This window comes from Chrysochloris asiatica, unplaced genomic scaffold (genome assembly GCF_000296735.1).
Source record: "Chrysochloris asiatica unplaced genomic scaffold, ChrAsi1.0 scaffold00020, whole genome shotgun sequence".
Classification (NCBI taxonomy): domain Eukaryota; kingdom Metazoa; phylum Chordata; class Mammalia; order Afrosoricida; family Chrysochloridae; genus Chrysochloris; species Chrysochloris asiatica.
In genome coordinates this window covers 5611471-5639092 of record NW_006408538.1, presented here as the reverse complement: position 1 = coordinate 5639092, position 27622 = coordinate 5611471, and the positions used below count along the sequence as shown (strand labels likewise).

General features: G+C 39.3%; 1 protein-coding gene across 1 annotated transcript in view; it reads right to left on the bottom strand.

The window, feature by feature from the left end:
* Positions 1-27622, bottom strand: part of LOC102820335 (receptor expression-enhancing protein 3-like) — a 139925-nt gene that overhangs the window by 416 nt on the left and 111887 nt on the right. The window contains exons 3-7 of the mRNA XM_006835813.1: positions 23569-23645; positions 20041-20161; positions 19769-19882; positions 5604-5751; positions 721-866 (exon numbers count right to left, since the gene is read on the bottom strand). Coding sequence (XP_006835876.1) covers positions 721-866; positions 5604-5751; positions 19769-19882; positions 20041-20161; positions 23569-23645 — 606 coding nt within the window. The remainder of the gene's footprint in view (positions 1-720; positions 867-5603; positions 5752-19768; positions 19883-20040; positions 20162-23568; positions 23646-27622) is intronic.

The window sequence follows — 27622 nt, the reverse complement described above, 5'->3', positions numbered from 1 at the left end:
TGGAAACTGTTGAATTGGTGTATGTGTTGCTATGTGTATTCTCTACAACAACTAAATAATCAATGCTCTTCTAAGTGGGTATTCAAAAGACAGTACTGCTTTATGTATTCATAAAAATGTAGTTGGTACCATGTGGGATATGAGGGGACTTCAAAAGGCTCGTGGAGTAACTACATCCCTTTTCCATGAACTTTTTTGAAGCCTCCTTGTGTATGCTACAGATTATTATTATTACTATTAAATAAAAATACTAACTGTTATAATTTGTGCTTTGCTTGGTACAATGGCAATAGATAATTAACATAATTATCTGTGGCCATTCAAATGCTCCACTGCCTTCTGGGAAGACAGACAATATGTTGCTTTGAATAAACTTTTACAAATACTCATATAGGATAGGTTCAAAGTAAAACCATGTAGTTAATTTTGTCAGCTGCTTTCCTTGCTTCTGAATCGGACTGGCAATGGGTATTTATGATAACCATATTATTTGCTACATAGGAACACCATGTTCTACACATGATAGAATACTACGAATTTCCCATTTGCAAAAAATCTAGTGATCCTAGATAGGATCCTAGACATGAATAAAGATTTTTAACCATAACTGCTCTTCTACCACTCTAATCCTTCATTTCTGGATCATTAACATCCATGACAATGCAGCAGGGAAATCCCTTAATACTTATCATTATGAAAACAACTCTATGCTTGACTAACCTCTTTGCGGCCTTTGATAGTTTTCACAGATTTCATGCTTTGGGATCTTCGAAGCCCTTTGTGTGTTAACATTTCATCATCTGAGTATGGCCCATTCTCTTCTTCATCTGTTTTCTCATCTCCATCTTTCAGTGGAATTCCATACCCTAAATGATGGTCAGAACAGCATGTTTTGGTGAAAGGATCCCCGGGAGCAGGACTTGTCCCCTACACTGTAGCCTTGCTATTTGCAGTTCTCTGCAGCGCTCACATTTCCCAGGTTATACCATCTCCTTTTCCCAAGTGGAATGTCCTCGTCGTTCTTCATCATTAATCTTTACCCCTTGCACTAATCTAGATGATACTCATAACTCGGACCATTCTTAGTTTTAATTTGTATTTTTCAGAATCATTAAAAAAATTATGTTTCAGTAGGTAATATACTCATCGAATGCAGAAATCATAGACTATAGATTCATAGTCAAGTATTTCCCTACCCTGGCTCCTTTTTGTGAATTCTAAATACTTCCCCATAACAGATAGATGTGTTTTTGAAGCACTGTATAATTTAATCTGAAATGTGCTAAAATGATTTAAATTAGGAATTGAGTTCCCCCCCACCTGACCCCTGAGTTTCATGTCATTGATCAAGATTGGGAATGTTGTTGTTTTCTGGTGCCACGGAGTCGGTTCTGACTCATAGTGACCCTATGTACAACAGAATGAAACACTGCCTGATCCTACACCATCCTCACAATTGTTACTATGCTTGAGCCCACTGTTACTGCCTCTGTGCCAATCCATCTCATTGGGGGTCTTCCTCTTCTTCACTGACCTGCCACTTTACCAAACTTTGGGAATGGGAGGAGTTAAGTAAGACCCATCAAAACCAAACCAAACCAGTTGCCATTATATCAATTCCAACTCATGGAAATCCCAGGTGTGTTAGAATTGAAGTGAACTCCACAGGTATTTATTGGCTGTGACCTTTCAAAGTATATTGCTAGGACTTTTGTCTAAAGCACCCCTGGGTATTCAGTAGCCCAGTGAGCAGCCATTTGCACAAACTAGAGACTCCTAAACAAATTCAAAGGGACTAGAAACTTGGGCAAGTAATGTTTACTGGAAGGTCCCTGTGTAATAGGAATGGTTTGCACCGATCTACTAATCTTAAGGTTGGCAGTTCAAAACCACCCAGTGATGCCATGGGAGAAAGTTCTGGCAATCTCTTTCTGTTTAGATTACAGTCCAAAACAAAACAAAACAAAAGGAAAAACCTACAGAGCAGTTCTACTCTGTAACTCATGGGGTCACCACAAGCTGGAACTGACTAAATGGCAAAGGAAAAAAAAAAAGTTCACTAGGGGGAGGTGATGGAGATGTTGCAGGTGTTGAGATAAACCCCAGCCAGGCAGGCTCCCATAATTAGAAACACTGCAGATTATGATGACAGATGTTAGCCAAAGTGAGTACCCAGCATCATGGAGGTCAGTAAGGGACCATGTGGGTGTGCTAACAAAGACTTAATAGGAGATGCAAACATCCAGGCTGTGCGGTTGGTTACTGTCAGGACGTCTGAAAGCAAGAAGCTAGGATTTAGGGAAAAGAAGGATCTCAGCCCTGAAAGTGTTGTTCTCAAGTTTTAGTACATATATTAGAGGCACCTGGAGAACTTGTTACTATACACAGAGTTGGACCCCAAGCCCAAAGCTTCTCATTCAGGAGACCTGGGGCTGGCTGAGAAACTGCATTTCTCACAAGTTCCTAGGTGATGGTGATGCTACTGGTTAGGGACCTACACTTAGAGAAAAGCCTGAGGAAGCTAACAAAGCAGACAAGTCCCCAAGTCTAAGGCAGTCAGGATACTGAGCTGGCTCTGCAGATGGGGAGGAGGTAACTTAACATGTTAAGTGTCAATTTTCCTTTTAATAAAGATAAAGGGACTTAACCAGTAAATTATCATGTAAGAATATGTAGGAGGATTTCTAGGTTCAGGAGAAAGAAGGATAGGTTCCTTGCAAATCAAGAAAAATGCACTCAGTAAAGTGGTTATTTGTTTATTGTCCTAGAACACAAAAAATGTAAAACCCACTAAGTATCCCTTTGTGGGGTCCTCGTGTGGCACTGTAGCATAGGGACTGCACTGCAAGGTCACTTTGAACCACGAGGTCAGTAGTTCAAACTCACCAGTCACTATACACAGAGGAGAGTCCTGAAGGATATTACTAAAATGTTAACAGTGGTTACCTCTGAGTAGAGAAAGTTTTAGCGATACTAAAGGAGCTCTGGTAGCGTAGTGGTTACGAATCGGGCTGTGAACCTTAAGGTCAGCAGTTCGAAACTACCAGCTGCTTCGCGGGAGAAAGATGAGGCGTTCTGCTCCCGTAAAGATTTACAGCCTCGGAAACCCTGTACAGGGTCGCTATGGGTCGGAACCGACTCCACGGCACATAACAACAACAACAACAACAAGCCATTTTAGGAGTCCCCTGGCATCGCGCTGTGGGTTAATGTACCAGACTGCAAAGCTGTTTGAACTGCAAGGTTGGTGGTTCAAGATCACTGGCAGCTCCTTGGAAACCCTATACAGTGTCGCTAAGGGTTGGAACTGACTCGACGACACTTACCAACAACAACAACAACAAACCGCTTCAAGGGGCCCGGGTAGCTCTGTAGAATGAGCACTGGTAGTTCAAACCCACCACCTGCTCTGCGGGAGAAAGATGACACTTTCTGCTCCTGTAAAGGGGCACTATACAGGATCATTATGAGTCAGAATGAACTGGATGACAATGGATTAGTGGGAATCCATTTCATCCTTTACTCACTGTTGACTCTACAGCATAGGATCATGTTGCATAAAAATGCTTTGTCATTCCACCTCCCTACTATCTGAATAAGGTTTCATACCAGTAAGCATGCTGCTGCTGCCTCATATCATCAAGTTGGTTCCAAGTCACAGCAATCCTGTAAAGATTTACCCAAAGGCTGTAAATCTTCACAGGAGCAGAAAGCCTCATCTTTCTCCCACGCTACCAGGGCCCCTTAGCAATAAATACAGATCAAGGTTCTCATTTTTCCTGGCGAATAAGCTTAATTATTTATTTTGGGTATTTGGTTGGTTCTACTTTTTTGCTGTTATGCACAAGACAGTGTCTTATGACATATTCCTAAAAGTGTTCTTGCTAAGTTAAAATAAGGGGTACAATTTTATAATTATTGCTCGGTTGCCAATCAAAAGATATTCTTTACTTAAAACTCTCATATACTGTGTATGAGTATCTTTGTTTCCCAACATGCTTGCTGTGGTGGTTTTAAAACATATCCACAAATTCTCCCATTCCCCTAAATAAAAAGCAATTTATACACCTAATTGTTAAATACATATTAAGAAAATGCCTATATTAGGAAAACGTCTTTTACGTCATTACTGTATTAAGGCTGATGGTTCAAAATCCCATGGTTCCTCCCTCTTAAAGACATCAATGAACTTAATCACTGGCCAATGCTTAATTACTACTGCTAGATAATAGCCACCAACTTTGTCAAGTAACACACACAATAAGGAGAATATGGAAGAAAATGAACAGTTCTTTTGAAGACAGGAATGTTATTTATATTTCAAATTGGATTTAACTATAAAGGGTGGTTTTCAATCTCTTTAAAGAGAAAACCTCTACTTAAAAATAAGAGTCAAGTAGGTCTGTTCCTTTTGGGCTTAATCCATTATTAATAACAAATTTCAAGATCTTAGTTCTTAACTGTCTTAAACTAAAGTGTTGTTTTATGTGGTAAAATAATCAAGGAACTATATCTTTTTGTTTGTATATGTTTCTAAAGTAATAATGATTGACTAAAATTTTAGACATCAATTATGACATGTGCATAATTTATATTAGAAATATACCTACAAGTTAGCTCTTGAACTAGGGTATGTAATTTCAACACATTTCCCACTTGAGTAATCCTATTTTAAAAATGAGTCATCTTTTGTGATCTTCTTTTAAAATTCTTTCTTTCCGAGTCAGTATCTTTACTTGTTCATGGCATTTACGGTAAAGAGGGTTTAACTACAGAACTCCTTGGAGGTTACAACATAGTGTGAGTCGCTAAGAGTATCGATCACAGGTTAGAACCAGTGGGGGTTGCAGGGAGGTGATGATAACCGCCCCCACAGCAACTAAAAATTCACAGCTTCTAAAAATTATTGTTGTGTTTCTAAAAAAACAAGAGGTTCCTGCTTCTTTCTTGGCTCAATCCTCTTCAGGCATAGCAAAAGGCAAATGCTGCCCATTTTTTTAATAAGAAAATGTAGAGAGAGAGAGAACTACAGGTAAGTGTAAAACTGGAAAATGTAAGTACAGAAGTAAATTTTGTCTACCTAAATTCAGATAGTTATTTCATCTGCTATTTTAGTGCCAATCCTGACCAACTATTATAAAACAAACAAACAAACTATATATTGGTGGCTCAGTGGTAAAGTCCTTGCCTTCCACGTAAGAGACCCAGGTTCAATTCCCAGCCAAGGCACCTCAAGCTCTTTCAACATTGGTATGCATGCTGCAGTCATGCTGATCAGGTTTCAGCAGAGCGTCTAGACTAAGCGACTAGGAAGAATGGCCTGGTAACTCCTTCCTGACAATCAGCCAAGGAAAACCTTATGGATCTCAGTGGACTGATCCCGCTGTGCCTGGGCTCTCCATGAATTGATGGTCAACTTGATGGAAGCTAACAAAGAGTCCTGGTGTGGCACTGAAGGATAAGCACTGGACCGCAAGGTCACTTTTAACTGCAAGGTTCACATTTCAAATCGCTCCTCAGAAACCATATACCAGAATGCTATGAGTTGCAATTGACTTTGAGGTGCTTAAAAACAAGAATAGCATATATCAAAACAAACACACCTGATGAGTCACTGGATGCTGATTTACTTTTCTTTTTTGCTTCTGGTAGAGGTTGGTATGGTCTTTGTCCCACAGACTCATCACCTTGAATAGCTGTTAAATCATGCATACTGAAACTTCTTAAACGTTCAGTTATTGCTCCTTGGCTCTAGTTAACAGAGAGGTGATAGATTCAATTAAAAAAAAAAAAAAGATATTTAACCAACATTTTACTATAACTTTTTTTTCCCCAGTTCATTATGAAACTTTCAGCAGAACAGAATTGTACAGTGAACCCTAGTATAATATTTACATTTTGTTGTATTTACTTTAGAACATGGAGTCCTGGTGTGGTGCTATAGAATAGGCTAACCACAAAGTCGGTGGTTCAAACCCACCAGTTGTGCCTCAGAAACTCTATACAGGGTCACTTTGAGTCAGAATAGATTCAATGGCACTTAACAAAAACAACAACCATCTATCAATTCATTTTATTTTCTTTTAATGCATTTCCAAAGTAAGTTGTAGACATCAATACATTTCACCCCTAAGCATTTTGATATTACATTTAATTTTAAAATCCCAAACACCTAGGATGAGCTTATGTTCCAGAGTAAATAAACAGCATCTATAATTCCACTTTCTCTAACTTTAAACTAGCACTTTAGGACTTAAATTTATGCTTTAGAAGAACCTTTAAAGGTAAAACAAACACTTGTAAAACTAATCCAAGTCAGCAGTGGTAATGGCTCTACTAAAACAAGGAAAAAACTTAGCCAACGAATCTTGGATTCAAAATGGTTTTCTGTTAATGAATCTACTTATCTGGCAAGGCATATCTTGTTAAATGCCATTGAGTTGGTTCCAACTCATAGTGACTCTGTATAGGGTTTCTGAGACTGTAAATCATTTGGAAGCTTATCTTTCTCCTGTGGAGCAGCTGGTGGGCTTGAACCGCTGAATTTCTGGTTTGCAGTTCAGTGCTTGGTCTACAGAGTCCCCACACTCCAAGCCATATATACTAGTATACAATCTGATGTTAGACCATTTTGCATCACAGTGATGTAACCACAAGGAGCTCTGGTAGTGTAGCGGTTAAAAGTGAAAGTCAGCATTTCGAAACTAGATGAATCTTCCTGCTCTTGTAAAGATTTACAGCCTCGGAAACCATACGCAGGGTCTCTCTGAGTTGGAACTCCAAGGCCCATAGCCACCAACCACCACCAATGTAACCACAGTCACATGTGGCCATTTTAAGTAAAAATAATAAGATTAAAATAAAATACAATAAAGTTTGAAATTCAGTTCCTTAGTTTCACTAGTCATTTTATACACTATTAGATTGTTGTTGTTATGTGCTGTGGAGTCAGTTCCGACTCATAGAGACCCTGTACAGGGATTCCGAGGCTGTAAATCTTTACGGGAGCAGAAAGCCTCATCTTTCTCCCGTGGACCCACTAGTAGTTTCAAACTGTTGACCCTGAGGTTAGCAGCCCGATTCGTAACCACTATGCTACCAGAGCTTCTTCACTATTAGATTATACATATATAAACTAGCTACTATATTGGGAGTCCTGGTGCAGTGCTTTAGGTTAAGCACTGAACTGCTAACTACAAAATCGGTAGTTCAAACCCATCAGCCACTCCTTGGAAACCGTACACAGGGTTGCTATCAATGGGCTCAAATGTACAGCATTTAACAACTGTATTGGACGGTGCAGCTATAGAGCCTTCCCATTATTACACAGAGGCCAGTCTTATCACACAGTTCTAAAAGGCACATTTCTTAACTTTTTCAGACATTAACTATGTTCTCCAATTTATAAAGCTTTGTAAAAAGAAGGAAAAAAATCAGTTCTAAATTTACCCACCTAGAAATTTACAGAGCATATAGATGACTCATATTTTATTTATAACTAGATTAAAATATTCTTCTAAAGGTTTTTATACTTTACTTATTATTTCTTCATTTCAAACATGTGAATTTATGATTGCTTCTAGTTATGTTACCGTAGAAACTCATCTGTAATAGTTCATCTCTAAATTTCAACGCCTAAGATGGGGTATCAACTGTTCACATGTATTTTATACTAAAGAAAAAGGTCTTGATTTACGAGTCTTGCTTCAGCTACTCAGGGTTAGGAATCTCACACTACATCAAGACCAAATGCCACACCTTTCTTGAGCTTTGCATTTCTACCATATATTTTTTTAACTGTGAAAAGGAATGACTAAATTCCTGTTGTTCTGTAGTCAGTTACAACTCATGGCCACCCCATGGTGTCAGACTGGGACTGTGTTCCATAGGGTTTTCAGAGGCTGATGGTTTCAAAACTAGAGTACCAGGTCTTTTACCCAAGGCTCCTGTGGGTAGATAGGAACCACCAACCCTTTGACTAGTAGCCTAGTATAAACTATTAGGTGGTGGTGGTTATGTGCCATGGAGTTGGTTCTGATTCATAGTGACCCTGTATAGGGTTTCTGAGAATGTAAATCTTTATGGGAGCAGAAAGGCTCATCTTTCCCCTGTAAAACAGCTGGTTGGTTTGAACTGCTGACCTTGAGGTTAGCAGTCTGACTCGTAACTACTACGCTACCAGCTTACCTATTTATTAAAGGGTCTGTGTGTTCAATAAAAATCATCCTTCTAGTAGATTTCACATATTTTCAAACATTCTTGGCATGAATTCACACATTATACTTTGTTCCTCTTCATCGGGTATCATGGGCTGAGCAAAGACTTCAGAGCCACATTGCTTATCTCAAGCAGATTCCGGGCTTTCTTAGAAATGTCAGTTTCTTTGCCCACCTTTGACTCCTGTGCCCTCTCACACCAAACCTTCCCTTTCTTGCTCACACTCAAAAACACACATCTCAGAACATAAAGGAGTCCAAGTGCCACTGAATCAGAATCAGTTTAGCTTTATAATTATGTTGTTCACAAATTTTAGTAATTCTAATGGTGACAGTCAATAAATTAGTCAGAACATACCTCACAAATGAACTCACATATTGTTGCTAGTTTCAGTGTTGGGCTATGTTTATTTTACCTCCAGTGCAAAATTTTAAGTAACTAGAGTAAAGGCACAATCCTTAAGCTTTGTCTCCCTCTTTCCTGCTATGGTACTGATTGTTATTGTTGTTGTTGTTACGTGTGATGCAGTCAGTTCCAACTCAAAGTGACCCGGTATAGTTTCCAACGAGCAGCTGGTGAGTTTGAACTGCCAATCTTGTGATTCAGACTGACCTTGCAGTCCAGTGCTTTAGTCTACATTTTCACAACATGGTATTGCTAGTGAGTATGTAATAGGCAAACTATTCTTTCATGCCTTTTCTTTGTATGACTCTTGACTGCTAGAGAATACTCCAGAGCCAAGTATTACTACCTTTTAGGATTTAAGGTGATTAGGTTGTTGTCGTTGTTGTTAAGTACTGTGGAGTCGGTTCCGACTCATAGTGACCCTGCACAGGGTTTCCGGGGCTGTAAATCTTTACGGGAGCAGGGCTGGGCATTCTCTTGAAAAGAGCCCAGTACTACTCATTCTCATCTAGAGAAACCAATTTTCCACTGAATTTTCTCTTGTGTGCCCAAAATAGAACTAATATGGGAAAATAAAATTAATGCAGTATTGTGACCTTTAGTAACCAATGTGACCACTTTAAAGGAGAGATGTAATTATAAAATAATCACATTGAAAGGCAGACTTTTTTCCTCTGAATTGCAGAGTTCTTGGGCATAGCTAATAGACAAAAAGGTCAGTAATTAGTGAATTATGTTTGCTATAAAATATTAAAGGAGCCCTGGAGGCACAGCGGCTACGCACCCAGCTAGTAATCAAAAGGTGGGAGGTTCCAACAGGAAAGATTTGGCAGTTGACTTCCATAAAGATTACAGCTTTAGAAATGCTATTTGTTGTTAAATGTCGTCAAATCAGTTTCAACTCATAGAGATCCTGATGTATAGGATTTCCAAGAGAAGCTGGTGGGTTGGAAACGCTGAACTTTGGGTTAGCAGTCCAATGCTTATCCTATTGCACCCCACCAGGACTCCATTGAGTTTCTGAGGCTATCAATCTTTACGGGAGCAGAAAACTGCATCTTTCTTCCAAGGAGCGGCTGGTAGATTTGAACTGCTGACCTTGTGATTAGCAGCCCAGCTCGTAATCCACTATACTACAAAGGTTAGTCTGTCTTATAGTGTCACTCTGAGTTGGAATTGATTCCATGTCAGCAGTTTTCATTTTATTTTACAATGTTAAGTGAAGAAATTTCCCTCTATAACAGAATTCTAAATTATACGTAGGATATGGTTACGAATATGCAGATTAATAGATATGGAAAATTATTCCCCAAGTGAAAACAGTATAATGCTTGGGCAGGTTGGATAGGGTGATTTTTTCAATGATTTCTTTAATATGCTAAACTTAGTCATAGATGGTAAAGTTTCAGTTGTAACATGGGGTATTATAATATTTCTGATCCATTTCCCACTTGTTTCTAATATTTAATCCTCTATTCCCATCATAAAAACAAAAACTATTTCTCCTCTTTCAAGGCACAAATAAGACATCATGGTCATTTCTCAATAACAACACTGAAAATGTACTCAAATCTTACTGAAATTAATACTGTTTTTTCTCGTTTTCTCCTATTTTTTAAAAACACAGTATTAAACCCACAGGAGTAGAAAAATGAGAGAAGGGCTTTAGTCCCAGGAGGTAAATTGTATGGAAATAGCAGTCCTAGGAACTAGGACGAGATGGTTACCACCCACAAGGTAACTCCTCCAGCCCCAGCTTTTAGATTACTGCAGAATTGTACGTTACACTAGATCCTGAAAGGAAAAAAGAAATCAAAGAAGTAACACAAAGATTGTTAGGAAAATGCAGACTGCAAAGTAATTAAAGTACTCCATACAATGTGTTTTTGAGTCCTGGTGTGGCACTGTGGGTTAATGCGCTGGACTGCAAAGTTGGTTTGAACCGTAAAGTCAGTGGTTCGAGCTCACCAGCTGTTCCTCGGAAACTCTATACTTGGTCGCTATGGGTCAGAACCGACTCTATGGCACTAACAACAACAAGCAACTATCAGTCCTTGTGCCCTACCCCCAAAAATGCTGCTGTGTTTTTCCCCCAAAGGCACTTAACAACAATAACAATAGAATATTTTACATTAAGCCCGTTTGTTGGTGACCAGCAGGGGTGTTCCTAATCCTTCTGAATTTTGGGTGGCTGAAAGGACTCAGGGTTTGGATTTAGATGAGCCTAGAACATCCATTTAAGAAACTGAGAACACTGCATAGGCTGACTGGGCAGGGGACCAAGTGGGCTTTCATGCAGGTAGGCTGGGTCCAAAACTAACCCACCCAAGCTCTGGGAGGGATTCCTTCAGCTGTGAGCAGTTCACAGGGTTCATTTATATTCAAGGACACTAGGACACCCGCATGCTACTGAAGTATCCAGGTACATGGTTGGCATCTCTGAGCTTGTGTGCATGACTAATTCTAATTTTTTAATGCTTTGCAAATCCTGCTTTTGTTTAAATACTTAATTTCTTGGTTAATAACACATTAGCATTGCTATATTTTGCATGAAATAGGGAATTTATTGTGCTCATCAACATCTTTGCATAAAAGCTGCAACCTAGTCTCTTCATATTTTTTTATTAAGAATTTAAAAACATATAACCATTCAAGTGTGCAAATATTCCTTTACAGAATTTTTAAAATTCTGTTCAATAATAACCAGTCATTAAATTTTGGGTTTTTTTGATCTCTTACATGTTGCATTGTAATTGGGTTTAAAGTTAGTCCCTAATTTTTAAGGGAAATCTCTTTTCCTATGGCAAGCCAGCAATTAACCTGATGAAGCCCAGAATGGAATAGACTGCTTTGCATGACTGAATATTTTTAAGATTATGAAAGCAACATGTATTTACTGAGGGACATTTGTAATAGGTGGTTGGGTGGTGCTGTGTGCTGTTAAGTCGGTTCCGACTCACAGCAATACTGTACAGCATTTCTGAGGCTGTATATTTTATCTTTACGGGAACAGAAAACCTTGTCTTTCTCCTGAGGAGCAACTGGTGGATTCAAACTGCTGACTTTGTGGCTAGCAGTCCAACGTGTAACCCACTATGTCACTAGAGCGTCTATTAATAATAGAAAAAAGTACAAAGAAGAAAATAAAAATTATTTGTAATCCACCACCACCAAAACTGTTGTGAAGTGTTGTCAAGTTGGTTCTGACTCACTGTGACCCCATACAGGGTTCCTAAGGAGTGACTGGTTGGTTTGAACTGCCAACCTTGTGGCTAGCAGTCCACTGCTTATCTAACAGCGCCACACCTATGTTGTTGCTAAGTGTTGTCAAGCCAATTCCGTCCCATAGTGACGCTGCATCGGGTTTCCTAGGAGCAGCTGGTGAACTAGAACTGGTGAGCTTGAACCACTGACCTTGCAGTTCAAACTGAGTTTGCAGTCCAGTGTATTAACCCAACACACACACACACACACAAATCCTTCTAGTTTTTTCTCTGACTCATCATACTTTAAAAGCAGGGTTTCTTACTTATATACTATTGCTATTTGGGGCTGGATAGTTTTTTGCTGTGGGGAAGCTGTCTTGGGTACTATAGGATGTGAAACATCCCACTAGATGCTAAGTAGCACTTCCCACCCTGTAACAACCAAAATGTCTCCAGACATTGCCAAATGTCCGCTGGGTGACAAAATTTCCCCAAGTTGACAAACACTGTGTTGGAGATACCCTTTCATTTTACAGGAGAGAAAATTGGTATTTAGAGTGCTCAGTGGAGATAATTTGCCCAAGGTCTCATGGTTAATTATTGTCAGCATCAAGGCTACAAAAAAAAAAAAATCCAGAATATTTGACTACTATTTGTACAAGACAACAGAAGATAAAAGGTATACTATTTTCCCCTAAAATATAGGGAAGCAGATTGGCCTAATGAACATTTGATTCTATGTTGTTGTTAAGTGCCGTCGAGTCGGTTCCAACCCTTAGCGACCCTGTATGGAGTTCTGGTGTGGTGCTGTGGGTTAATGTGCCAGACTGCAAAGCCGTTTGAACTGCAAGGTCGACAGTGTAAGCTCACCAGCAGCTCCTCGGAAACCCTATACAGAGTTGCTATGGGTCGGAACCGACTCGATTATTGTCAGCATCAAGGCTACAAAAAAAAAAAAAAATTATTGTCAGCATCAAGTTAACAACAACAACATAGAATTAAATGTTCATTAGGCCATGCTGCTTCCCTATATTTTAGGAAAAAATAGTATGCCTTTTATCTTCCATTATCTTGGGCAAATGCTGTTTCAGTGGATGATACTTGTTGTTAAGTGCCTATGTTGTTGTTGTTAAGTACCGTGGAGTCGATTCCGACTCATAGTGACCCTGCACAGGGATTCCGAGGCTGTAAATCCTTACGGGAGCAGAACCCCTCATCTTTCTCCCGTGGAACAGCTGGTAGTTTCAAACTTGTAACTGTGAGGTTGGCAGCCCAACTTGTAACCACTACGGTACCAGTGCTCCTTATAGAGGACTCTATATAGGATTTCTGAGGAGCTGCTAGTGGGTTTGAACTGCCAACCTTGGCCATTAACAGTTCAGTACTTATCCTACAGCACTATACCGGGACTCCAGGTGATACTCACAGAGTTGCCAAACCCAACCTACTGCTACTGAGTCAATTTCAACTCAAAAGGACTCTAGAGGACAGAGTCAAACTCCACAGGGTTTCAAAGGCTGTATGTAAATCTTTAGGGTGTTGACAGGCCTATCTTTCGCATGCAGAGTGGATGGTGGGTTTGAACTGCTAACCTTGCAGTTAGAAGCCTAACGCTTAACCCTCTGAATTACCAGGGTGCCTTGATGTTACCTGAAGTTGTTAAGTGCTGTCAAGTTGGTTCTGACTCATAATGACCCTGTACCAGGTTTCTGTGGAGAAGCTGGTGGGTCTGATTCACCGACCTTAAGGTTGGCAGTCCAGTGCCTATCCTACAGCACATGCCATAGGCAACATTAATGGGTTTATTTGTGTTAGAAGGCAACTTTCTTTGTAATACTGTGCCACTTTGAATGTATGTGACTCTCCACAGTCCAGGAGACCTGGTGTTGCCTTGGATGGTCCCTAATCCTTTCACAAGCAGAAAGCAATTAAAGACCAATGGCTAGATGCCAGATTTTTTACATTTTATCATATAATAACTTAAAGCCAATTAGGTGCTGCAAATTTTACCAGTAAGGCTCTTATTTCTGTGGTAATTGATTTTTTAAAATAATTCACCAAGGAAAGGCAGGCAGAGAAAACTCACAGAGATGATTAATCAGGCTAATAGTACTTTGCCCGCCCTTCACCCTGCAGTAGTCGCTCTCACCTGTACAAACGTCACCTGCATTTCTCATGTGAAAAGCTATGGAATGTTGAACATCCTCAGCAAAATCCTTGAATGTCTTTCACATGTTTATGCTTTGCTCAGCCAAAATAAACTTGTACACTGACCTTGTGAACAGATGCCTGGTAATGAGGTCATAGAACTGAGTAACATCTTCAGAAAATTGCTTTACAGTGTAATAAATGGTCTGATTAGATTCCTGTTTTCATCCGTAACATGCTCAGGTAGTTTAACCTGGGACACCTCACCAGAGTTACTATCATTCTTTAAAGGTCACATCAAGAGTCCACTGGTTTTCAGCCTGAAAGTTATTTTTAATAAGCAATGTGTGTTGTAATGATTTTAAATAATTTTCAAGTCTTACTATTGATTTTCTTGTAGCTTCTCCTTAAACTTGATCTATTTGCTATTTCAGTATCAATTTACTCTTCAATCTGAAGTGTCTAGTTCTGGGATTCTGCAATGTCTTTCTTTGACATCTCAGAGATGAAACGAATTTCCCCTATTTAAAATAGGTGTAGTGTAGCTTGTAGCAAATAGTGTTAACATGATATTTTCTGCATATTTAATGACTATTACAAGTGAATAAAATAGACTCCAGGGTGGGTAGAGTCCTAGTGTAGCAGTGCAGGATAAGCACTGGACTGCAAGGTCAGTTTCTGCAAGGCTGGCGATTCAAACTCACCAGCCGCACCTTGGAAATCTGATACAGGGTTACTATGAATTGGAACTGACTCACAGTACTTAACAACAACATGATGAGAATGGTGAAAGTTTATAAAGATCTTATCAATCAAAGGTATGAGGGGAGGGGCTTCAGAAAGCTCATGGAAAAATGAAACAGAAAGATGAAAAATGAAATAGAAAGATAATGGAATTTTTTCACAAAAATTTTGAAGCCCCCATGACAAGCATGTGGGGCACATTTCCAAAATGAATTATAATGACAGGAAATGTGTTTGTTTACAACGATAACGTAGATTTTTACACTCAATTATGATTCCTGCCTTTGGAGTGGGGATGTGACTTTAAAGGTGTTAAGTATGTAAATTAAAAAAAACAATGAAACAAAGAAGAAAGCCAGAACTATACACAGGATTGCTTTTATAGTTTTTTTAGCTAGAAAAGTATTTATTTGAATAATAGAAGGTGAGGGGACGCTCTTAGCAGCCAAACACATGATAAAATGTACAGTTAGTGAATGTAGACATTAACTACAGGCATACAGTAGTCTGTGTGGGTAGAGGCCAAGTCTGTCTTTTGAATGTTGCCTCCCTAACACCTAGCATAGATTAGGGATTCAGCAGCTAGAATGTGAAGAAATGGTATGTTGGACGCTGACTACTTAACAGCCACATGTTGTTGTTGTTGTTAAGTGCCATCAAGTCGGTTCCGACCCATAGTGACCCTGGATAGGGTTTCCAAGGAGTGGCTGGTGAGCTTGAACCACCAACCTTGTAGTTCAAACGGCTTTGCAGTCTGGTACATTAACCAACAGCGCCACACCAGGACTCCAGCCAAATAGAACATAAAAATAAAGGAGGAGGAAAGGAGGAAAAATCATGAGGAAAGGAGGAAAAATCATGAGGACAGTTAATTCACCATATTGAGCGTTTGTAAGGAAACACAAGTTAAAGTAGAATAAATATCCAATAAAATGTCATATTATGTGGAAAGGTGTGTCACAGAACAATACAACTACAAACTATATTTAAAAGCCAAAATACAGGTTTGGATACTATGTTTTCGAAAACAGGACTCTGAAATGTCTATCTTTTCTAAACAATTCAAGTTGGAATTTAATCTCTAGCTTTTCTCCCCAGAATCACTCTGAATGATAGTTAAGTGTAAAAAATTCAGAAAACCTCTTAATTGGGTACATGCATTCAGTTTGTAAAGCTAAATAATGCTAAAACTTTGAAACAAAAAAAGGAAATCTCTAGGTCCCCTTCTCTTCCCCTCTCCATTTTAAAGATGCAACCACTTTAAACCTCCTACTTTCCTTTTAGGGCAGATGAACATTTGAGCTCTCTTACATCTCCACTTTTCCTTCTCCTGTATTTCCAAAGGAGTCCTGGTGTGGCCCTGAGCATTAATGCGATGGATTGCAAGGTCAGTTTCTACAGCAAAGTCAGCGGTTCAAGCTCACCAACCGCTTCTTGGAACCCCTATAAAGGGTCACTATGATCCGGAACTGGTTCGATGGCACTTAACAACAACAACAACAACAAATATTCCCTAAACAGCAACATCATTGTTGTTGTTGCCAAATACCTTGGAATCGGTTCCGATTGATAGCAAATTCCAAGGGACGTCTGGTGGGTTTGAACCACGAACCTTGCGGTTAGCAGCCCAGTGTTTACCCTACAACATATAATATTCTGATTATGATGATGTAAATGCCTCTCTTTGCTGAGCTGAGTTTTGTTCATTTTATTTCCTTTTTTATCTAACTTTTGGGTTTCTTCTAAATTAATGATTACGCCTTTTTAAATGTTTGGCTTGGCTAGTCATCTTACCCTCCCCCGTCTTTATACTGTCTTAAATACACTGTTCTTGGAACTCAGGCTGATATGACATGCAGCTGCATCAGAACCGGGTGTTTAAAGCCAGTGGGTCTTCTCATTGGTCCCAGCAGGGGCTCTGATTGCTTTAAAGATCACCTCTGCACAAAATTAAACCTATTAGGTCCCCTTGGTTCCTTGTTCCCTATTTCTCTCATAGACATCCCTTGTGGCACCTTTTGTGCATCTCCCCCAATTTTGGCTAGATGTACAGAGGACTTGCTACACAGAGCTCATTCTGGGAACGACCTTCACCTCCCTACCACGTTTCCGGGATACCGTGCAGTTCTTATCTCATAGATTACTCCTTAAATTTGTCAGAGCGTATCTCTCCCGACAAAGGATGGATAGGAGGTACATTTTGTTACTTTGCTTGCCTGTCATAAAAAAAAAAAAAAAAAAAAAATTATTCTAAGATCACACCTGACTGAGAGCTTGACAAGCTATAGAATTTCAGAGCAAAAATCATTTTCACTCAGAATTATGATGACATTCCTCTGCTCTCTTCAAGCTTCCATTACAACTATTTAGAATTCTAATGCCATTCTGACTTTTGCTTGTTTGGATGTGGCATGCTTTCTCCTCTCTGGAAGTTTTAAGAATTCTCTATCTCTGCTGTCCTGAACTATCCCAATAACTTTAGAGTCTGTCCTCTCTCCCCATCTCTGCTCCATTCATTGTTCTGGGTACTCTGAAGAACGCTTTCAACAAGAGATTCGTGCCCTTCAGCTCTAGAAAACATTGTCATATTATTTCATCTACAGTTATGCAGGTATTCTCTTTGAAAAATTCCTAATTTTCATTAAGCAAGAAGTAACAAGCAAATAATCTACTTATAAACTGGAAAATGGCCTTACCCAAGCTGAGTATTTTAACACCTTAGTATTTGTTTGTAAACCCAGTTTAATAAAAGAAAGGGCTTATATGGCTAGGCAATCCATATATACAAATATATTATCAATATGTATTAAATTATCATTTAATCCTCAGTGTAACACAGCTAGATATGCAATTTGAAATTCTCACCATTTCTATCATATTAATTGCGATAATTGAGTCAAATACTCCAAAAAATAAACATTCTATCATTTCACTTTTTTCTTTTTTAAAACCCTAAGGAAAAGTTCTACTCTGTCCTACAGAATCACCTTGATGGCAGTGGGTTTGGGCTCTCTAGGGACCCTGTCCAGTCGGTGCTTGCTGCTGCCGTCAGTTTCCATCAAGTTACTTCCACCTTATGGTAATCCCATGTGTGCTGAGGAGAACTGCTCCAAAGGGTTTTCAGAGCTGTGACTTTCTCTCAGGCTCCTCTGGGTGGTTTGAACCACTAACATTTTGGTTAGAAGTTGACAGCTTAACTGTTTGCATTACACAGGAACTCCTCATCCTTTGACTATTGCTATGATGTAAAATCACCACTTAGCTAAAATAATTATTTCCATACCATTGCTTTAGTTTAACTAAGTGAAAAGAGTCTAACTGAAACCTAGTTTCAACATAACTCAACAGCAACAAACTCAAATTTTCACTTGAATTGGGTCCCTACTATAAGCATACAAGCACAGTGCTTTTATATATGCTATCACAGATAGGTTGCCGTTGTTGTTGTTAGGTGCCATCAAGTCAGTACTGACCCATAGCGACCCTATACACAGCAGAACGAAACACTGCCCGATCCTGGGCCAACCTCACTATCATTGCCACGTTTGATCCCATTGATGCTGCCACTTGGCCAATCCATCTTGTTGGGGGTCTTCCTCTTTTTCTCTGATCCTCCACCTTACCAAACATGATATCTTTCTCCAGCGACTGATCCCTCCTGACAATATATCCGAAGTATGAGAGACAAAGTTTGGCCATCCTGGCCTCCAAGGAGCACTCTGGCTGCACTTCTTCCAACACAGAAGTTCCAACACAGAAGAAGGTTCTTTTGGCAGCCCATGGAACTTTCAGTATTCTCCTCCAACACTGTAACTCAAAAGCATCAATTCTTCTATGGTCTTCTTTATTCACTGTCCGGTTTTCACATGCATATGCGAAACTTGTGAAACTTGTGAAAACAGAAGTTTTCAGTGACTAAATATTTGGAAGTAGTTCATCTAACCATCTTCCTAGTCTGTCTTCATCTGGAAGTTCATTGGAACCTGTCCACCATGGGTGACCCTGCTGGTATTTAAAATACCAGTGGCATAGCTTCCAGAATCATAGCAACTCACAAGCCACCACAGTACGACAAACTGACAGACGAGTGGTGGTCACAGATAGGTAGAGTGTCCTAAAAATGAAGTAACTAATGAATACAAAAGTTAAGTAACTATCTACAGGTACTTCAAGGTGCTCTGGTAGCATAGTGGTTATGAGTCGGGCTACTAACATCAAGGTCAGTAGTTCAAATCTACCAGTCACTTTGTGGGAGAAAGATGAGGCTTTCTGCTCCCATAAAGATATACAGCCTTGGAAACCCTATACAGAGTTACTATGAGCTAGAACTGACTCCACAGGACACCACCATCACCATAGTTACTTAGAAAACCACACCGGGCACTTTCTGGATCTTATGACTGTTTTCTTTCCATCTATGATACACCAAAATCCATTATGATATGTTATTTAAAATAACGATTTCATGCAAAAGAAAAAAAAAAAAAAAAGCCGCAACACAAATTTTCTTGAAGGCATTCATTTGATGGCTTGGCAAGCAAAACACAGCAAATGACATTAGTAATTGGCTAAGTGAAATCTCAAGTTTTAAGAACAGAACTTTTTTCATGCCTTATTGATTAATTGGTTACCTCAAATTGATTGAAGTAGAGGTGCAGAAGTAAGCCCGAAATCCTACCAAGATATTGCCATGGAGAGAAACAGAGAAGACGCCAAAGACAGAGAAAGAAAGATAGATCATCTTTACCAAAGGGAATGTATTCAAACAACTTTAATGTTATCGAGTGAGAAAATTATGACAAAATAACATGTTCAAGTTTGTTTCCTTTATTAGCTAGCTCTCATTTTGTGATCAATTAAAAGACAGTTGTAAAATACTGAGTAGTTACATAAAACACAATGTTAAAATGTCCCTAAATGATCTATTTCCAGTATTACAAAAACAGACACAAAGCAAAACCTTGTCCAAATTTTAGAATAATGTGAGAAGAACCCCCACTTTTATCTGTTGATTTAGTAGGATCAAAAATATAACAGAGAAAACTTACCTTCACTGCCGCAGTGACAGCCGCAGTAGCTGCTAGGTTTAGACCTTGTCGTCCAAAGTTTACCATGGTCTCATATCCTCGTTCCTTTGCTTGTACTAGGTAATCATCGATCTCCTGAGGGACGAAAGCCCCGTAGATGTTAATTTCATTTTAAAATAGTGGCAAAAAGCAACAAAATAGATAATATTACTTTCACTAATTATACAGTGCCAAGCATATGCCACTGTATATTTTTTCACAAACTATTTGTGGACATAATTGATATATCTTACCCTTTCCTTTGAAGAAAGAAGTGGATGAAGAAATTTTCTGTATATTAAACTTGCTCCTTTGGTATAGGGAGAGAGCAGCCATATGACAAAAGCAATCTTAAGCTCATAGTACAGGGGGAACCTAACAAGCAAAAATTTTGAAAAAACAAAAGTGCCAGTGAATATAAATTTCTAACAATGAGAAAACCACACACATACACACAGAGTGTTTTCAAAGTCCAGTAACTGTGTTAAGCTTTTTTATGCAAACATTAGCAATTAGGGGAATAACTATGTTTGAAGCTATGACATACTCACACAGATATCTCAATTAAACTATATAGATCAGTGATTTGATCCCCTTAGAGATCCACACTTTCTAGTATAAGACTCTTTCTTTAAAGCAAGCACAAGCAAGTTGTCAAGCTGACTAGAAGAAAGGGCATTAATAGCATTTCAGAAGGAAGTAAGCTACATCTAACCAGGTGGCATATATAACATGTCATACATGACATCCCTCAGTCAGGACACAACTGTGTATATGCCACATGCATAATGTTTAACTCATACACATGTCTCCTTTTAATCTTTCTCAAAAAATCCAGAAAACTTTCCCTCTAATCTTATTTGGCCAGAATTAGAGCACTAAAGCCGTCACTTATAAGGAAATGGAACTACCATTATGGTAGACTTGGAATGAGGACTATAAGCCTACGCTCTTTTCCATAAGATTTTGTAGTGCCTTTCCCATACGTTCTTCTACCCGACAATTGCTATGGGTTGAGCATTGTGACTTGCTTTGGCCACAGACTGTGAAGTGTGACATAAGTCATATACAAACAGAAGCTTTAAATGCCCTTGCATGGTTTGGCTCCCTCACATCCTTTTACTTGCCTCCACCCCCATCCAAGAGTCCTGGTGTGGCACTGTGGGTTAGTGCGCCAGACTGCAAAGCCATTTGAAATGCAAGGTAGGTGGTTCAAACTCACCAACTGATCCTCGGAAACCATATACTATGGGTCAGAATCGACTCGACAGCACTTAACAACAACAACCCCTACCCAATTTCTTGCCTAAAGCTTTTGCCTTCTGTCATGAGGACAGCTGCTCTTTCAGTCTTGGTCACAAAGCAAGAACTTAAAACTGAGCGAGTCCAGCATAGCTGCAACCAACCATTTGCCCTCCTGTAACTTTAGTAAGAAATAATTGTTTTTTTTTTTTCCAGTTCTCTGTGCCTTTGGGGTTATCTGTTGCTATAGTCCAAGCTAATGAGGGAACCAGCATCTCCTGGTCCATGAAGCACTAAGACTCAGGATAACTACATAAACCTGGGTGCTCCTGGCAAGGCAGCGACGTAGGGGAAGTGAGAAGTGAACAAAGAGTCTCTGTCACAGTGCAGAGAGTCCAGAGAGGTTTTTGGACTTTCATTCTTCATGTTAAGTTTTTTTTGACATTGTTCATATTTAAAATAATGTATATATGCTACATTTGCATTCAGAACTCTTTTTAAAATGAGTTTTGAAACTTATGCAAACCAATATAGTTTAGGAGCTGTTCTGTCATTAAAAAACAAGTAAACAAGTAAAATGTAGTTCATACATATAATAGACTATTACCCAGCCATAAAAATAAATGAAATCCTGACATATGCTATAACATGGATGAACCTTGAGAATACTATGCTGAGTGAAGTTAGTCATTCACAAAAGGGACAGGTATGGTATGATCCCACTCATACGCAATATCTAGGATAGGGAAGTGTGTAGAGAGCAGAGTTTACTAGTGGTTATCAGGGGCAGGCTTGAGGGAGGGAACACAGAACTTACGTTAAAGATGATGAGAAACTTTGGAGTTGGATAATGGTAATGACTGAACAATATGATAAATAATGTCATTAGGCGGTACATGTGAAAAAATTAGATAGCGCAAGTAGTTTGAATGGTGTGCCACATATATTTACTACAATACAAATTACTCAAACATAAAACAGGCAAGCAAATAGGAGAAAAGAAAAAACACCCTCACCAAAACCCCAACACCAAAAACATAACAGGTAAAAAAGAATGATCTGTGGAATAGAGAAGGAAAACATTTCAAATCAGAAGAGAATGATAGGTGCAGGTACAGAGAAGCTCATAAATAAAGTCAAGCTTTTTTTTTTTTTTTTATTTTTTCTTTAAAACCCTTGTGTCGAGGGCTGACTTTCAATAGATCGCAGCGAGGGAGCTGCTCTGCTAAATACGAAACCCCGACCCAAAAGCAGGTCGTCTATGAATGGTTTAGCACCAGGCTCCCCACCAACTTGTGGTGCCTGATAGGCGAGTGGCACTCCGCACCGGACCCCGGTCCCGGACGCAAGGCGGGTTCTTAAGAACATTCAGGTCAGATGACTTCTATTCTTTTTCTAGCAAATCCAGTGTGACCTGATGTGCTATGAATGAGAAGAGCCAAGTAGGAAAGACAGTGTAAGGAGAGAACTGTAAAGGTCTGAGACGACATGGAAGCAAAACAAGTAAAGGGAAGACCGACATTCAAACTGACAACACGAAAGAAACTGATTTTGTGGGGTGGGGACCTACAGTTAGTAGCGCAGTTGAAGAAGTCAAGATGGGCGATTGTTGGACTAGTTTAGGTTGAATGATTGAGCAACAAGAGCTGTTGAAGATACTGACAAGGTAGTACATGAAGCAGATGAATATAGAGGCCAATGATGGGTAGAGAAAACAGGTAAAGAGTAGGCAGAAGCAACAGACTAAGGGATGATGTAGCAATTGAGGAATGAGAGGACTCCATGAGGTGAAGACCAGGCATACAATGGGGAAAAGGGACTAAGTGTGTTGTAAGAACACCAGGTCACAATCAGTCAGAAATGTGAAGATTTTGAAAGGAGGACTTCTCCACGTGGCAGCTAGGATTCGATGGAATTAGCACTGAGATATAGCACAGATTTTGTTAGAAGAGAACTGGTTTTGAGGGAGTTGTCCATATGGATGGTGATGCCTTGGTTTTAATGTTTGTAGATTATGAGTTTTAAGGATGGGAGAGATTGGTAAAACCAGATGCTGTGGGTTTCAAAAGAGGAATCGGTTAAAGATAAAGAAATATAGCCTGAATATATCAATATGAAAAAAAGAAAATGACCACTAAATTTCTCTAAGCTAAAATACTGCAGAGGTGGAGTGGGCTAGGGGAGGTAGGCAGAGACAGTAACACATAGGAAGAAGAATGAAAGGATCCTGGTGTGGTGCTGTGGGTTAATGTGCTGGACTGCAAAGTTGGTTTGAAACACAAGGTAGGCAGTTCAAGCTCACCAGCTGCTGCTTGAAAACCCTGTACAGTGTCCCTATGAGATGGAATCAACTCAATGGCACTTAACCACAAAAACATAAGAAAAGTAATGGTCTTATAGAGAAACCGACGATGAAAGTGAGGCACTGGATCATTAGATAACTTGATGGAGCTTACTTAGTTGACAGAGCAGGATGAGAACTCAGGACACTTGATAACTACTAGTCTGTAGACTGGTTCTTTCTTAATATTAGAACTTACCAAGCAACTGTTTGATCTGCCACTGTTTCAACCACAGTAAAGAGAGCAAAAACAATCCAATACATCATCCATCGAACCTGGAAATAATAAAAATATGCATGAAATGAACTAGAATTATTTGCAAATCTGAATAGTTATATTTATATGTAAATAGACTACATATATATAATGTTGTTGTTAAGTGCCATCGAGTCGATTCCGACCCATAGCGACCCTGTATGGGGTTTCCAAGGAGCAGCTGGTGAGCTTCAACAGCTGACCTTGCAGTTCAAGCGACTTTGCAGTCTGACACCGTAGCCCACAGCGCCACACCAGGACTCCATATAGTGCGGTGTTTATATGTAGGATAAACACTGGACTGCAAACCGCAATGTTGGTGGTTTGAACCCACCAGCCACTCTGTGGGAGAGAGATGAGGCTTTCTCACCTTAAAGATTATAGCCTCAGTGACCCCATACAGGGTCGCTATGAGTTGGAACCGACTCAACAGCATTTAACAACAGATGTATGGCACTGGAGTGCTAACTGCAAGGTTGTCAGTTCAAACCCACCAGCTGCTCCTTGAGAACTTTATAAAGGGTCACCATGAGTCAGAATTGACACTATGACACTTAACAAGAACTTAATAACAACTATATATATACAGGTTCTATAGATATGGAATCCTAGTATGGCACTATAAGATAACTACTGGACCCCAGGGTTGGTTTGAGCCACAAGGTCGGCAGTTCAAACTTAGCAGCCACTCCTCAGAAACCCTGTTCAGGGTTGCTGTAAGTTGGAACCTGATGGCACTTAACAACAACAACTATGATACGTAACTTCTGAGATCAACTGCAGTAGGTGATGGTTTAGTTTTTACTAGGTTGATGTTTGAGTTCCTCACATTACCGCATCAGCAGTATTGAACCATAAGAATCAGAGGATCATACATTGCTGGGGCCTGACACCATATGTTTTAAGTATGTGGATGGCAGAATGATAAAATAAACAATATTTTCTTCAACTGAAGAAAAATTATTATTTTATCTCATGATTATGAAAATTATGAGCTATTTAATTATATAAATACCATAGTATAACGGGAGCATGGTGGCTCCACAATAAGCACTGGACTGTGAACCATGAGGTCCATGGTTTGAGTCCACTAGCCACTCTGCAGGAGAAGAATTTGTGCTCCCATGAAGATTTAAAACCTCAGAAACCCTACACAGGGTTGCTACAAGTGGGAACCGACTTGATGGTACTTAACAATGACACAATATAGTATAATGTGATTTATTGTCACTGTTAGGCGCTATTAGGTCAGTTCTGCCTCATAGTGACCCCTGTAGAGGGCTATTGAGAATCAGCTGGTGGGTTTGAACTACTGACCATGCGGTTAGCAGTCCAGTGCTTATCCTATAGTACCACATCACGACCCGATATGATATGGTCACATTTAATCTTCACTAGCCTTTTAAATTTTGTAAACTCAGTATGTAGAAGGTGTCCTGATGTGTTGCTGTACAGGGTTGCTATAAGTCAGAACAGACTTGATGGTACTTAACAACAACAACAACTATGTAGAAACTATTCAGAAACCAAAAAATAATTTTGGGTTTGTCACTACAATATGTTTTAAGGATCTGAATCCTACATTCTGCTCACTCAGTTTAGGAATCAGTTGTCTAGGCTTAGTATCTTCTTCCTCAGAACTCTTAAACATCCTTCTTTTTCCATTCCCATAACCACAATGGTAGTTCAGTACATTTTTACTTCTTACCTGCACTAGAGCCTCCTAGCTGGACCCCGAAACTCTGCTGTTTCTTTCTATCAATCACTTCCACAGAAGGCTGCCAGATTAACTTTTTCTGATCTGATTCTCCAAAATTTACACCTTTCCAGCTATCTCAGTGTATAGACTGTTGTTTCTCAAGTGGCCTCGAGTTTCAGTTAGGATTCAGACCTATGCTCTGCTGCTCAATCATGTAATAGTAATAACCAATAAACAACACACAAAACTTTGCCAAATATGTGCTGTTATTGCTACTTGTCATTAAGTCAGTTCTGACTCATGGTGGCCCCATGTGCTAAGTGCATCACATGTTTTAAGTCACTCATTCCCACAGCAACATGAGATAAGCACGATTGTTTCCTTGACAGATGAATAAACAATGGCACAGAAAGGTACCATGACTTGCCAAGTTCACTTAGGCAAGATTTGAAACCAGAGAGCCTGACTCTGGGATTGGTGCTATTAACCATGTAGTGGTGTGGTGCTGTGGGTTAATGTGCTGGACTGCAAAGTTGGTTTGAATTGCAAGGTCAGCAGTTCAAATTCATCAGCTGCTCCTCAGAAACCCTATGCAGGGTTGCTATGGGACGGACTCAATGGCACTAATCAACAACAACATAGTCATAGAGAGAGAGAAAAAGGGAGAAATTGATGAATGTGGGGTCTCAGAATAAGTGCCATGTCCCTTGTTCTTATCCTTTTTATTCCAAACAGTAACAAAACAATTCAGGTCCTTATACGTAAGAAAGGGCTTCAAAACTCCATGGAAAAGTGGATTGAAAAGATAATGGAATTTTCCTGTGAACTTTTTGAAACCTGCTTGTAGTTAGAAAATTGAACTATTTGACTTTTATATACATTCTTATTTTGGTATTCCATAGACCGTAAATACCTGTTACAACTCAGCTTTTAGTTTTCTTTTTACATGGACAACTGCATTAAAAAAAAAAAAAAGTCATGAATAATACATTTGAAACAAATGCATTGTAAACTAGGAATAATATCAATTTAATTTATAGAGAATCTTTCTCTTGAAAGCGTAAAATAAAAATCACCCAAAGCAAATTATAAGGCACATTCTCTGTATTTGAAGTGCAAGGAAATGAATTTATAAGATTATTACCTCAACTTAAAAACAAAGATCAAATCTTCTTTTAGCTTTTTTTTTTTCTTTTCCTTGAGCGTCCTTTAAGTTCTTCTCTGTGAATTCCAAATTTTTGACCAAGAATGGGGATTTTTCCTGCTGTGGCACTATCGGATAACCAAAAGGCTGGCAGTTCAAACACACCAGTCACTCCTTGGAAACCTGAGACAGAGTCACTATGAACTGGAACCAAAGCTAAAATCCAATATGTGTTTGTGCTTTCTTTTCCTTCGCAGACCCCAAACATTTTTAAAGAAGAGGTGACAGTCTCATATGAGTTAATTTATTTAACCTTTCAAAATCCAATCTCTAATTAAAAACTGTCCCCTTTTGGGATAGTTAAGGTTTTGTGTCATATATATATATATAGTTTCACTGGTTTAGCTTCTCTAGAGAACCTAGCCTAAGACACCTTTGAACTATATTCACAAGGTTATCTTTGACTTTGATTGACTATAGGTCTTCCCCCTAAAAGAAATGAAGACATTCTGACTACATCTAATGATCTCTCCCCGTCCTGTGGGAGGAACAGTGAAGAAAATTGACTCATAGAAAGGATGAGTCCAATGGACTAATGAACCATGTGACCATCAGTCTCCATGATACTGAGATCAGAAGAACTAGATGGTATCCAGTTATTACCACCAACTGCTCTGAAAGGGATCTCGTGAGAAGACCCTGAATAGAGTGGGAAATAAATGTGGAATAAAACTCAAGACCATACTGGTAGGATAGAGACTGGTGGAACTTCCCAGTACTTATCTGCCTTTGATGACCCTTCAAGTCTGAAACGGAACCTACCCCTGTGGTTCAGGCCTATAAGGGGAACAATAACACTAGTAAGGTATGTACACTGTAGAATAATCAACCACCTGAGATCGGAAGGGCAAAGTTTAGCAGGGTTAGGAAAGGAGAACTGGAAACAAGAAACATGAGGAGGAAGTAGGATAAGCGATGCTACAGCTTGGGGATTACAACTGATGACACAGAACACAATGTGGATAAATTGAATGGCAAACTTATTTGCTTTGTAAACCCTCCCCTACTTCACAATTTTTTTTGTAACAAACAGAGCAATTTTATAGTGCTAAATGGGACCTTGGAGGAGATCAAACTTTTTAAAACTACACAAG